Below are 14,775 nucleotides of genomic sequence, written 5' to 3'. Positions count from 1 at the left end.
TTTGCATTTTTTGTTACATTCTTTGTAGTTAAGGAACGCCAATGCCGTCCCTTCCGTCTTATATTTTATAAATGTCGCTCTCTTGTCCTTGACGTGTTGTTTTACAGTTTTATTAAACCATATTGGTTTAGTCTTTGATCTTTTATTTTTGCTCCCTAAAGGTATACACTTTGAAGTAGCAGTATGTACTGTGTTTTTAAAACAATCCCACATCTGGTCTGTGTTTAGGTTTTGAAATAAGTTTTCCCATTTTATTTCCCCCACTAGGTTGCGCAGCTTCTCAAAGTTGGCCCTTCTGAAGTTTAGGGTTCTAGTCCTTCCAGTACACTTCCCTTTTCTGTGTTCAATATTAAAAGTAATCACATTGTGATCACTATTACCCAATGACTCCCCAATTACAATATCCTCGATTAACTCTGCATTAACTCTATAATTAACAACAGCAACACACTACATAAGGCTGCCACGTAAGCAGCCTTATATAGTGTGGGGCTGGGACTTTGCTGTGAGCCATGAATGGTCAAAGTCATCATTACTTTGCCCAATGATGGCTCTTGCAATGCACTGTGCTGTGATTCGGCAAAGTCTTGCACCTGACCAAGAGATAGAGAATAGCTATTGGAAATGGAGGCCGTAAGGTAATAAGAATATCGCCAGAGTATAACCTAGCAATAGGGGTTGTAGTTTACCATTATGCTGTCCTAGATAAGTCAAGAGTGTAATTAACTTAATAGTCCTTCAAACAAGGCAAAACTAGAATGCTTTCATGTCCCTTGAGCTGACAAAAGTCTTGTGACTCTTCTCACTTGCCCCAGCCCTTGAGGTAAAATTACATTTTAAAAAGGCATCACTCGTACATTTTATACTGGTTGCTACCTTTCTAGTCCTCCTGCTCTAGACACTGACCCACGAGTGCTCTATGTTGAATAAGATCCTGACTAGAGGTGTAACTAGGGGAAGGCAACTGCTTAGAGAGCAAAGAATATAGAAATGCGATAGCACATTTTAACAAAAAAATATTAATAATACATGCCATTAGGTCTTTGTGATGAATCAGCCTCTTAAAATGATGATATTTTTTACCAGAAATTTAATTTTCTTAGGCAATATAATAGGTAAAATAGAATGCAATTTGTTTAAAATAGCCTGGGGCATGTTGCAAACTCTGTGCTCAGAATGTTAAAATCCTTTTTTACACACTGGCCCCTATAACAGGAGCAGATATGACAATTGTTTCTTGTTTGTGTAAAACTGTGCTTCATTATTAAATAGGGGAAAACATGCATGAGAACTGATGATGAAATGAGTGAAGAGGATGCTTCCTAACTTTGACAAAGTGCGTACAGAAATCAATGTTCTTTAATCATTTAAAGGCAAGGGAAATAATATACACTGTTTGGCTGCCTTGTGATAATATATGATCCTTTTTTTCAGCCTTGGTGTTTTGTTTGTGTGCTTTCTCTTGCAGAGTCAAACTATATAATTAAAAGTAAAATAAATTACTCTGCTGAATTATGCTCCTAGTCCAGAATTTCGGCATTGCACTTCTAGAGACCATTTATCACATTAATCACTGCAGCTTCCCTTCTTTCACACTGTTCTAAAATATCTAATAAAGATGACACACTGCCTTCTTATAAATTCTCCTCCAATGACAGCGCTATGACATGCATTAATTTTTGGTGTTAAGAAAACAAATGAGGTGACCTCTGTGCAATCTCTAATAAGTATTACAGGTCGGTAATCATTTATGTGGCGGGGGAAGTGAAAATGAATTCCAATAACAAGCAAAAATCCTAAATCATTTTAATTTCTCAGCTAATACACAAGACAGCAGCTAGAATATATGACTTACACAGCGGACAGACATAACCGTAACCAAGTACAGGAGAGTACTATTTCCTAGCTGAAAGTGATAAAGAAACTACATTTAAATATCATCGCCAAAACTATAATTGGATAAGCACCATTTTGAAAAATATTGTGTTATAACCTGCTCATCTTGTATGATATTGATATTACATGGAGCTTATGGTACCAGTAAGTGACAGCTCACACCAATTATTACAGGGCTGCTACCAGGAGGGATAAAGCTGTCTTTCTCCAAAGGAAAGCAACTTCAAGGCAAGTATGTATGCTTAGTTTCTTTCCTATGGTAAATGGGACTGAGGATAGTGTCTGCTCAAAACTCCTAGGTGTTTGAGTGCCTTTTATGTGATGAATATTAATTGTGTTTCAAATGGCACTAATTCTGGAATGTCAAACAAACAATCCAAGTATGGCTACCACATTTCTTAAACACCCATGTGATTTTAGTACAGTGGTCCCTAATCTTTTTAAACTTGTGAAGGACTCTCTATTGAAACAGTTGTTGATCAACCAACCGGAAAAAAAATCAACAATTGCTATGTTAAAACACCCAGTACGATAATATTACAAGGAACATCAAAGGGAGTAAAATGTTGCATACAAGTCATGGGTTGGAAACAACTCTATTACAGCCTGTAATACACAGGAGAATGAGTCAAGGAACGAGCCTAACAATATATTAATCCCCTTTCCTTCACCTCTTTTTCTGTATAGTTCTGAACAGATTGTCAATTAGTGAGAAACAATCTTAAAGCAATCAGCTTGTGGTCTTTCTTTAGAAATCAGTATCATTGGTGCACTCTGTATTAAATATTTATCGGCAAAAATAAAGTCATTAAAATTAGTTTAAAAAATATAAAAATCAGTTTAAAAATTTAAAAAAAAATCAAATAAAGTTGACCTACAACCATCATACAGTAGTTTCCCTTAAAGTGCAATACATGAAGGCCAGGCACCCCTGTACAGGCATCTGGAACAACCGGTACTGCTATTTATTTCAATATTGCCAACACACGCTGCTTATTGCAGGGGCATTTTCTATTAAAAATGCACTTATCTTTCTCAGAAATCCTTGCCATCTGCTCCATTGTTTCTCTAAGCTGGTACATTTGTACTACTTATCTGTGCCTTTCTATGGCGGAAATAAATGTAAATAATATAATACAGTCATTGATGCCAATCTAATATTTGCTTGCAAGCTGTGATCAACAGCATCCTCCCACGTCACGTTCTCAGACTTATCTTTCATTGCAATTTTCACATGTTTTTAATTAAGCTTCGAAATTATTCTACATAATTAAAGTGATCTCTGTGATCCTGGTGTTAGTAAATCTCTCACATAGCGGCTTTATTGATAACTTAATTTCTGATGTGGATACTAGGGCTATGCCAAAGAGATTTTCTTCATCCAAGAGATTTTACAAAATCCCATTAGCATATGCAGGAAATATAGCAATGAGACATGAATGCAAAGATTAAAGGGATTTAAATTGCTTGTCTTTGAATATATAGAAGGCACTTGCATTTACTGTTGGCGGGAGTTCTGTTCTAGATCTGGGACTTCTGGCTTTTGGGCATGAGAACGGGTGCATTCTTGCCGGCAGTTATATATGTGCTGCTGAGAGCTCCTCCAGCTACCGGCGGCTTGTGCAAAAGGTTTACGTAGTGATAGCATAATGTACAAGTTCTTGGCGTCTTGCTTTCATAGTATAATTTAATTTCATTGGGTAATGTTTTCCATTTCAGGGAAAATGAGCAACATGACATTTCAAAGGGAGGATGAGATAGACTTTATTTATATTTCACTACAAATTGTCTGTGACTGCAGGCCATATTAGACTAGAACAGTGTAATTTATAATACACTGCAGATGGATTTTTGCACATTTTACTGATGTTCATTTTCTATTTTGTTTATTACAAATGCAAGTTTTGTAATTTCAATCTTCAAATGCCTTTAAAGAAATAATTATGGTAATTGCATCTTTCTATTCACATGTATGCTTCGATTTTACCAATTTGCTGACATACGTACTACAGGTGCAAAGCAATTAGGATTTCAGTTAGTGCAAAATGCTACACTATATGGCCAAAGGTTTGCAGACACCTTACCTCCACACCTACAACTATATGGCCAAACATTTGTTGATACCTGTACCTAAAATATTTTGAGGCACGGGTGTGGGACAGGAGACCACGTTTTGACTGGAGTTGGTCTTTATTTGGAGTTGGGCTTTATTCACAACTCATCAGCACTTACTTATCTCTACTACTTGTGATGTTAGCAAAACCCAAATTTGAAGCATGCAGATTGGGTGCATCTGGGTAGGAGATCAATCCTAAGGAGTAACTGCCTCATCTCTAACACCAACATTTTTTGAAATGTTAATGCGCATACAGGTTTATTCTGAAAAGTAGATAGCAATGTGCAACATCCTATTATAATTACAGTGTAAGGTTTGCTCATTTTTTAAAAACCTAACACTTCACTCTATCCCAAAAATGTTTTGGCTTTAGACTCACTTTAAATTAGTGATTAATTAATCTGTTTTAGAACAAGAATTATTTCCCAACCTGAAAATTACATTTTGTTAATTCTCTTCCATAAATGCAGTCTGAGTTCCATATAATCACATAGTTTATTAAAACCTGATTGCCTGAATTCATAAATTGTTCTCTCTCATCCCATGAGATCCAACTGATCTACATGCAAATTCGGATGAGAATCAAAAGGTCATTGGCAGGGCCTACCACCCCGGGGCCCGGCCTTGGGGCGGCAGGGGTATGGAATTCCTATCGCCCGACACCCAGGACATGCAGTTCCAAGTGCTGGGCAGGTAGTTGTTTTCTACATTTAGCCCTGCTTCAGCCAAGCAGGGCTAAATGTACAGCAGGGAAGCCACTAGTTTGTTTACAAATCATCTGAGTGATGTCGCCGAGATCACTTGCAAGCAACCTGCTCGTCCGTCCTCCCCCGCTGCCTACTTCGCTCGCTGCTGGCTGAAGAACCTTGCTTCAGGATGGAGAGCTGGGAGCAGAGCAGAGATCCATCCTCTGCTCACCTCCGTCTAAACAGTGAGAGGGGAGAGCTGCACTCACAGCCTTCCCATCTCAGCTGTCACAGGAGTTCCAGCACAGTGCTGTGCTAGAACTCCTGTATTGGAGTGGACAGGTTCAATAAAGTGAACCTGTCCCCTCCAAATGCTATCACACAAGGGCTTGTTAGCTCCTGTGTGATAGCAATAAAGTTAAGTAAAAATAATAAAAAATAAAATAAAAATTGATAAAAAATATAAAATAACTAAAAATTAAGAATAAAATAATACAAAAATAAAATAAGCAAAAAAAGGGCTAAAAAAATAAAAAAGTGATAAAAAGTAAAAAAAATAATAAGAAAAAAGTTCCTCCACGCCAAACTGGCTCATCCATGTCTTTATGGACCTTACTTTGTCCACTGGTGCGCAGTCGTGTTGGAAGAGGAAGGGGCCATCCCCAAACTGTTCCCACAAAGTTGGGAGCAAGAAATTGTCCAAAATTTCTTGGTATTCTGATGCCTTAAGAGTTCCCTTCACTGGAACTAAGGGGCCAAGCCCAACCCCTGAAAAACAACCCAACACCATAATCCCCCCCTCCACCAAACTTTACAATTGGCACAATGCAGTCAGGCAAGTACCATTCGCCTGGCAACCGCCAAACCCAGACACGTCCATCGGATTGCCAGACAGAGAAGAGTGATTCGTCACTCCAGAGAACACGTTTCCTGAAGGCCACACGAAGTTTGGAGGTCTGTAGCTATTGACTGTGCAGACAGTTGGCGACTTCTGCGCACTGTGCACTTCCGCACTGTGCACTTCCGCATGCGCTGACCCCGCTCTGTCATTTTACGTGGCCTACCACTTCGTTGCTAAGTTGCTGTTGTTCCCAGTTGCTTCCACTTTGTTATAATACCACAGTTGACCGCCAAATATTTAGTAGCAAGGAAATTTTACGGAACATCTGAATCCAATGATTTGGAGGGGTGTCCCAATACTTTTGGTAATATACTGTATTATACAACAATAAAAGTCAAACATTTGTTTGTGCATAGAATATCTAAAATTCATATACTTCTTAAATATTCCCCGTGTTTAGTTGCTTTTAGAAAACTACAGCCTTTATTCAACTGTATACATTTTAGTCACATATATTTATACAACCATCTGGTCATTGTTCAATACATATTGGGTCCAAGGGCTTGTAGTTTCTTTTCTGCTGATGCGTTTCGAATTATAGCTTCATCAGGGGAGCTTTTTGTAAATGCAACTATTGTAGTGCATGCTTACTTCCAGGTAGACCCACAGCAGGCTAGGAATACAGCCGACCAAAGTCAGCTAGATGGACCAGATGCCCTATATAGTGCAATGTCTCACTGGGACCGAAGGTGGACGATATTTCAGGGGAAGGAGGGAGGCTCATACAGCCTCTCTTTCATCAACCCTTGGGGATTCTCCTTTTTACATGTATTACCCGCATTTTCTTACATCAATAAATGACAGGGAATCAACCCACATGGGAATTCCTTATGTATCTCTGGGTTGTGAATACATGCATTGCTTCCGGACCATACACATCCCAGGAGGCAGTCTCTAAGATCTCGCACATGCGTTTGATATTCACAAAGACATGCCATGAGTCTCTGCCATATCCTACAGACCTGGTAGAGACCAGCAGCATTTCTGCACATGCACTAGATCTCATTTGAAGATGGCGGCGCAGGATCTGCATGGCACATGAAGAACCTACAAGGAAGACAATGCTGGACTCCATAGACTAGTATGTTTTTTTGTTTTTTCCATACAGAGGCAGGTGTTATGGATTAGCAATTTAATTTTGGCTAGGTAGGGTAAAAGTCCTTTTTAATATCTTGAGTGGCCATTCTTTTGGTTTACCATATTCCTCTGAATATTTTTTTTTAACTCAGAACAGATTCATCTTTACAGAGCACTGAATTCATACTGCCTGCAAAACAATGTATCTATCTGTAATATCTGTGATCTACATTTAGGTTTTTTCCTTTATAGAAAAATAAAAATCAGCAAATCGCAATAGATTTGTAACATTTCAAAAGGTGAGTCACATGCCAAGTGGCAAAGTAAAATCAATCTGAAAATACTTATACAGTCGCATTCCACAATGAGAAATGTATTACAAAGCCAGCCCAAAAACATATTACTGCCATAATTACATAGCATGTATAGTCACTCTAAACATCTAATACATTACTTTGTTGAGGCTGAAATCTGACTTCAATTCAGCCTATTTGTATTTCTTTACATTTGTCTGTTTACAGGATAATTTGATGCACATACATTTTTTTTTTTTTTTGGTGTAAACAGTTTCTACACTGTATGACAGGGACACTGAAAAAGGTTTTGCTTCAAATGAGAACTACAGTGGTTTAGAGTCAAATGTATTCACATTTTTTTTAAATGTATTAGCTGTTACTACTATTTTATATATTTTTATATATTTTTTTACTATATACATGAAATATTTTTTTATATTAAGATAGTTATTATTAATTAAAGAACATACAAATATTGCACATACACAATCCAAGCAGCAAATAACCCAAAAAATTAAATTAAAAAAAGATAAGAAAATATAAAAAGCAATCTCCAATATCCTAGTATATGGAGAGAAAGTGGCGACAGCGGAATCATAGAATATTAATCTTATTATTAAGCATGAGTATAATGTTATTATTCATTGTAAATAAGAAAATAAACCATAAACCCAAAGTCACTTCTCCCCAAAAATCAATAGGTATGATGTACTGTTAAATTAGCACAACATAAACAGAGAGAAAACAAAAACCTTCGTGTGGACGCAGTTAACTCTGAAAACAATAAAATACCTATTTTATGGATGCCACACACAATATCCAGGCAAGCAGTTCCCCAGTAGACCATGCCCAGATAAGCCATGCCCAGGATAGCCACATAGATTTAGAGGGAAAATCCACCCCTCTATATTTTATGTTTTTTAGTCTCAAAGTTGGAGATTATCCTTAAAGAGTAACCAAGGAGACCAGATTGCATAAAATGTATTAAATCTATCATAGAGTTGAGCTGTTAGTTCTTCCATGCATCAATCGACTCAATTCCATCTTTTATTCCCCAAGGTTTGGAACCGTCTATGTTTCCCAATGTCTCGGTATAACAGCTCTAGCAGCAATAAGAAAGAATCTAAGTAAATCCTTTTTAACCGTTGCAAAAGAGCTGGGGAAAATAGACAGTAAAGCCACTTGAGGAGTGTGAGGAGGAAAGGAAGCTGCCATTCTTTGATATATATCAAAGACTTGGGTCCAAAAAAACGTTCATTTTGGGAAATCACCCCATATATGGACCATTGTACCAACCGAGGAATGGCAACGCCAGCAAAGATCCGAGCTTTGAGGAAAGATTTTACAAAGAGCAGCAGGGCAACAATACCATCTGGTGAGTATCTTATAGTTCCTCTCCTGTACTCGTGTACATAAAATCTTAAATTTACAAATAAACCTCTAAAGCGGACCTTTACCCCGTTCACTAAAAATCACATCAGCATACAGTTCTGCATGCTGATATAAAATAATCTTACATTTATTAGTTAAACAAAATTTTTTTGCTTTTACTTAAGTTACTGTTTTTCAACTTCCTAGTACTCAGAGGCATTAGTGGTGTAATCCGGGCCTAACAAATGCATCCTTGGAAGGTTATATCACCAGTGCATTGCTTGTAAATATTATCTGTAAACTGCAAAATCTTGCAAGATCTTGGGATGGGGGGGTGAAGGAATTTTTTCCCCCTGAGATGATGTGCATGGTCACATGTTCCAGTCACATGCCAGAGTTCCAGGAAGTAAGGGGAGATGTCTTCATCTGCCCTTAGTAAAAATGGCCACTGTGTGAAGAATGGGGAGGAAAAGAAAAATAAGGTATACAAAGAATAAAAAGCTGGCAATTATCTAGAAGTATGTGTTAGCAGATTGATATTACTAAACATTTCTAAAGGTGCCTTTGTTGTCATTTTTAAGATTAGAGTGCAACTCCATTGTAACCACTTGAAGACCAGGTGTTTACACCCCCTTCCTGGCCAGGCCGTTTTTCTGTATTCAGTGCTGCGGTAATGTGACTGACATTTATTCAGTCATGCAACGCTGTACTGAAATGAATATTATACCATTTGTTGGGGACAGATAGAGCTTTCATTTGGAGGTATTTAATCACCACTGAGGTTTTTATTTTTTACTATATAATGAAAAAAGTACAGAAGATTTTGAAAAAAAACCTCTTTTCCGTACGTTATGTTAAAAAACATTTATTCTTACCCAAATTTTTGGTAAAATATAAGGTCACATCGAGTAGCTTTCATTTGGAGGTATTTAATCACCACTGAGGTTTTTATTTTTTACTATATAATGAAAAAAGTACAGAAGATTTTGAAAAAGAACCTCTTTTCCGTACGTTATGTTAAATAACATTTATTCTTACCCAAATTTTTGTTAAAATATAAGGTCACATCGATTAAATAGATACCGAACATGTCAAGCTTTAAAATTGCATGCACCCCGCAAATTCGCAAAAAATACCGCTTTTACTGCTCATTAGTTTAGTGTTAACAGTGACTGATGGATTATTGCCCTCACTCTGACGTTCGCAGTGATATGCAACATGTGTGGCACAATGGGCGCAATCATCATTTTCGCAGGTAGGCTCACCCAACACGTTTGTGTGTCTGTCTGTTCATGTCTGTCGACTTAGAATCTTCCCGTGAGTACATTTATAGTGGTAATAACTGTTCCCTCAGTTTGGAGGGATTTCATCTCACTTCCTGTAGCCTCTCCATGACAGGATGTAAAAACATCTCCTCAACAGGACACAGACAGAAGCACCAGTGGTGAGAAAAGAACACAATCAAAGAAAAGTGGAGCATTCTTCACAGTACCATATGTTATTATGGCTGCCAATTAATAATTATCAACTTCTCTCACTGGACTTGGCAGTAAAGAAATTATCGTATTTCAGGGTATGTTATGTCCATGTGTTTACTGCATTGTTGTGACAAATATATAGTCAATTACATACCACTGTAAGATATTTTATTAACTGTTGTATTATTTATACAGCATTAAATTGCCCTGCAGCACCACAAATATATTTGAAATATGTACACCCCATTAAAAATAATGATAAACAAGTCTTAACTTGTCATTATTTGCTATTAGCTTTACTGTTAAAGGTTAATGAATAATGCTAAAGTAATTACCAGATTTAATGGTTTGCTAAATGTGAATGTTGAATCATCTCCATTTTTCCAGAGAACTAATGCATTGAAGTTAACATTTCAAATTCTAATCTTGAAAATCATTTTACAGGGTATTTCAAATTCAGTTTTCTAATAGAAACATTTATAGTTGTGGAGTGCTTAAGTACCTTGACTCGTGCTAAGAGGTTTAGTAGAATGCACGAGAAAGTTCATTATTTTTAATTAGTGTAATTGCTAATGTTGCATTAAGAGTTTGGTTAGTGGAAGTAATTACAGTAAATGTATTAGATGTGAGTATTGGCATTCATCTTGTGACATTATTAAAATTTCAGAGATAGAAATATCCCTGGTGGATTCCAGCCACTACATTGTTTACCAAAGGATGAGGAATTAATCATAGCGTCAATGCCCACCAAGCAGGAAAAGAATAATTATATTTTAGCAGGATTCTGTTATCTAGGGAATGTCTTGGAAGGTGTTAATCTATGATGGCTGACTGTGTGTATTTTTCTGCCATGATTAATAGAGAGAGAAAATAAGTATGATGACAGCGGACACTTCATAATTTGCATACTCGCTGCATATTGTGAAGTTATGAAAACCCCAAAAACTGCGTACTATTTTAGAGTTACTCAAACTGTATTCTAAATTAGGTGGTTAATGTATCAATATCATGGAGCAGTGCTACAAAACTTTGGCATTTCACTGCAGGCTCTTGACACAGAGGCTCCTAATGTAAGATACGGTAAGCGCTGCAAAAGTAGAGGATTGGGTGTTAGGGCCTGGTTAGACTAGTATTAGGCTCACTTTAAAGATTTGGAGGTGACAAAGTGTTAAAGTGAATCTGTACGTTACCCCTTCAGGGCAACAGGTTTACTTTAATGTAGATCCCACCAACAGCACATACATTTCTTTCACTCCCTCGCTGCTCTGTTGGGGTAATGTGAAGTCGAGATTTGGGGCTTACAAAGGGCTGTGAGATCTTTCTCTTCCCTCCTATGACAGCTTTGTAGTAGTTTCAATATCAAACAAGAGCTGCAGCTACCAAGTGCAGCAGCTTTTATTGAACCATAAGAGGACATCACATCTAACTACACCCAATCAAAGGGTATGAATGATGTGCTGAAGGGGGCAGGAGATTATTTTTGCCTTACTGGAAATTAATTATTTAAAATATCATATTTCCATTAGACAAAGTTTCACAATCCGACAACCAACATAAAAGTTAACAGAAGGATATTACAGATTATTAGATATTAAACAAGATATGGATCATATGCACATCTCACTTAGGAGTTCTTATGTGTCCCATTAGCCGTCTGGACCTTGTAATATAGGGATGGTTTGTTTTTAGCTGATTGGCATCTTCCCATACATCAGTATAACCATTTTTGTATGAATATAACTCAATTACTGTAGGAGCTATGGAATATCTGCAATGTTAAGAGTTGATGTGTATGAACGTGCAGTTTCAAGTCAAATAAAGCCAGTATTATAGATGTGTATTACTTCTAAACTCTTTTACAACAGTACTGGGTTAGGAGTCTTTTGAGGACTCTGCTAAGGGAGATTTTATGACCCTTCTACATTCAATCTTACTTTCTCTGCTTTGTGTCGTAAGGTGGCCATACACTCTACAACCATCGCAAGACTTTAGTCTTGCGATGGTTGTAAAGGGATTAAAAAAACGTACGATCTGCCTATCTTGGACAGGCAGATCGCACTCTCGATCATCGCAAGCCCGCCCTCCTGAGGGGCGGGCTTCCGATGACCGCAATGCTGAACGGGCAGTGTGCACGTGCGCACACCGGCCCGTTCAGCATTTATCTTCCGAGCACCGTTCTAACCAGCCGAGAATCGTACGATTCCCGGCTGGTTTTCGAACATGCTGGTTCGACAGAAGACGTGCGACCGTACAGTAGAAACGGTCGCACGTCTCCGTTCACACTGCTCGATTATCGTACGAAAACCCGATCGCATACGATTATCATACGATAATCGTGCAGTGTATGGGCACCTTACACTGAGCTGTGTTTTAGTGGGAGTTTTATAATTTGTGATACAGTTTTATAATTTGCGTTACCTTCTCTGGCTGCCCACTACAGACATGAGAGTTAAATCTAAGCCTTTCTGTTATTAACTTGTGCATTTTAGAGAAAATGAGGGTTTCACCACAATTCTCCCCACTCAGTTTGTGATTGGCCATTAGCATCATATTCCTTCTCTTTTTTCAATGCATATAAAAATATCATAGATTCTTGTGAATTACCAGGCATAACAAACTGCTCATGCTATGCCAGTAGTGGAATTCAGTAATATGTATGATAAATCACTGTTACATGTTTTGTTCCTTTTTCTGTTGTGTTAATAACAGAAAAATGCAGGGAGAAGAAGAATAGAAATTATTTTAAGAGGGTTTTGTTTTAACATGGTCATTTTGAAGGCTACCAAATTAGCTCTCAAAGTGTATCAAAATCCAAATACAAAGAGTAATATTGGCAGCTTAATAGTCATAAGATGCGGTGGATGCATTTCCTTTCTTTTTTCAGGCTAAGAACAGTTTCAGCAAGTAGACAAACTACCAGTTGATCTTGCCAGAAATGCAGTATCCTTGTCACTTCCAATGAATTGCAAATTACCGATCCTATCAATCCCCCATTGTAACGAAGATGAACAAAGGCAGGCATGTATGAAGTCCAGGCTGTGTGACAACTATAGCTCCTTCCATAGATATCATGAAGAAATAAGCATAGACATAAAGGGATAAGAAATGTGTTATTCGCAGCATTACCGGAAAAATAACGAATGCAGCTACCATATCTAAGGACTGATAAGCTTCAATATGTCACATTTTTTTGGTTTGGGGGTTAGATACCCTGTAAGAAGCATGCTGGACCAACCATCATTTGTGGATGGGAGCATCAGTACTGTCCGCCTAAATCGGAAAATCTGGATAGTACAATGATTACTAAAGGTTGGTGAGAGATTGCTTTTATTAGGATATTTCTTTAGAACCTACTGCAATCTGTCCTTTAGAATTACAGTATCTTCTCTCATGCTGGTGTCTTTGTCGTGCTACTGGTAGAAATTAAATCACGCATGAAATGCAATGAGATACAGTAGCAAAGAAAACCCATCTGAACTGTTTAGATCTTTAACATCTTGAAAAATAAAAAAAAATGTAAGAAAACATACAAGGTATATCGTATGTTTTCCTAATAAATAGCAAATTAATGTATTCTGCGGCTAACAGAACATTAGCAGAATGTTTATTGCAAAGTTTCACTTTTACTACGACCATGGAGAGATGTATGAGCTGATTTGCTAGTGACTAACAATTATCATTCCTTTTCTGTTTTATGTCTGACTGCTTCTGTGCTCAGCGATTCCATAAAAGTTGAGTGTTATTGCCTATTTTCTACAGTAATGTCTTTCTCTTTTAGAATGCTCCAAACAGATGTGCAGTCCCCGAAGACTCCTCTCTACAAACCACACATCATCAGTGCCATGAAACCATCCGCGACCCACAGCTGACTTCATGCACTTGCCCTTTGTACGCTTGCAAATGGGAAGGTCATTTGAAGGTTGTTGTTGCTCATTTGACACAAGCTCACACAATTAACATACTGCATGGAACAGAAATTGTCTTTTTGGCCACTGACATGCACCTTCCAGCACCAGTAGACTGGATCATTGCACATGCATGTTTGGGCCACCACTTTTTACTTGTGCTCAGAAAACAAGAAAAATACCAAGGACACCCACAGTTCTTTGCTGCAATGATGTTGATTGGCACACCAGCACAGGCTGAGAATTTCACCTATAAACTGGAGCTGAACAGGAACCGTAGAAGACTGACATGGGAATCCAGCCCTCGGTCAGTCTTAGACTGTGTTGACTCTATAATTACTGATGGAGATTGCCTTGTACTCAATGCCTCAATGGCTCAGCTCTTTGCTGATAATGGAAGTTTGGCTATTGGAATAGCAATATCTGCAAGTAAACTTTGTGCTGCTCAACCTGAAATTTAATATTTAGGACATTGATCTAGGGAAATTCAATATTTTGGGCTTTTTAACCTCCCTGGGCTTTCTAGAGCCTGTACATAAACGAAAACACATTCAGGCAGAAATGTACAATTGACATTTATTTTAAATGTGTTTAGGTCTAGTTTCTGTGACAACTTTTGACTTGACTCATATGACTCACACAAGAACTGATGGCATAAATAAAATGTCAGTAGGATACAATGTGCAGAGATCTGTATGTTTACATGTATAGTTATATGTTCATATATATGTTTATATTTATCTAATTCTACCAATAGGTAGTGTTAACAGTACAGTTACCAGGTTACACTGATGCTAAAACAAATCCTAAAATATCAAAAAGCTTGAAACAAACAATACTTATGTTTAAACATGCTGGGTTAATTTAAGAAAACTAAAAATAGAGTTGTTGCAGAAAGCATGGATGAATATCTACTTTGTATTTTCACTAACTATAAAATATAAAAATAAACAATTGCTCTGTACAACAGTACTGTCTGTAGAATGCAGTCACTATGCTGGTAATACTTTGCTAATGTGGGACCATTTCATTGCAGTTAGAGTGTATGT

At 37.5% G+C, this 14,775-nt stretch overlaps 1 protein-coding gene across 1 annotated transcript in view; it reads left to right on the top strand.

Annotated features, from left to right (window-relative positions):
- Positions 1 to 14,531, top strand: part of SIAH3 (siah E3 ubiquitin protein ligase family member 3) — a 90,278-nt gene extending 75,747 nt beyond the window's left edge. The window contains exon 2 of the mRNA XM_018565293.1: positions 13,600 to 14,531. Within this exon, the coding sequence (XP_018420795.1) occupies positions 13,600 to 14,187 (588 nt within the window). The 3' untranslated portion in view covers positions 14,188 to 14,531. The remainder of the gene's footprint in view (positions 1 to 13,599) is intronic.
- The last annotated feature ends 244 nt before the right edge of the window (positions 14,532 to 14,775 follow it).

The sequence above is a fragment of the Nanorana parkeri genome, unplaced genomic scaffold, assembly GCF_000935625.1.
Source record: "Nanorana parkeri isolate BGI_ZX_2015 unplaced genomic scaffold, ASM93562v1 scaffold829, whole genome shotgun sequence".
Lineage (NCBI taxonomy): Eukaryota > Metazoa > Chordata > Amphibia > Anura > Dicroglossidae > Nanorana > Nanorana parkeri.
This window is presented reverse-complemented; position numbering and strand designations above follow the sequence as displayed.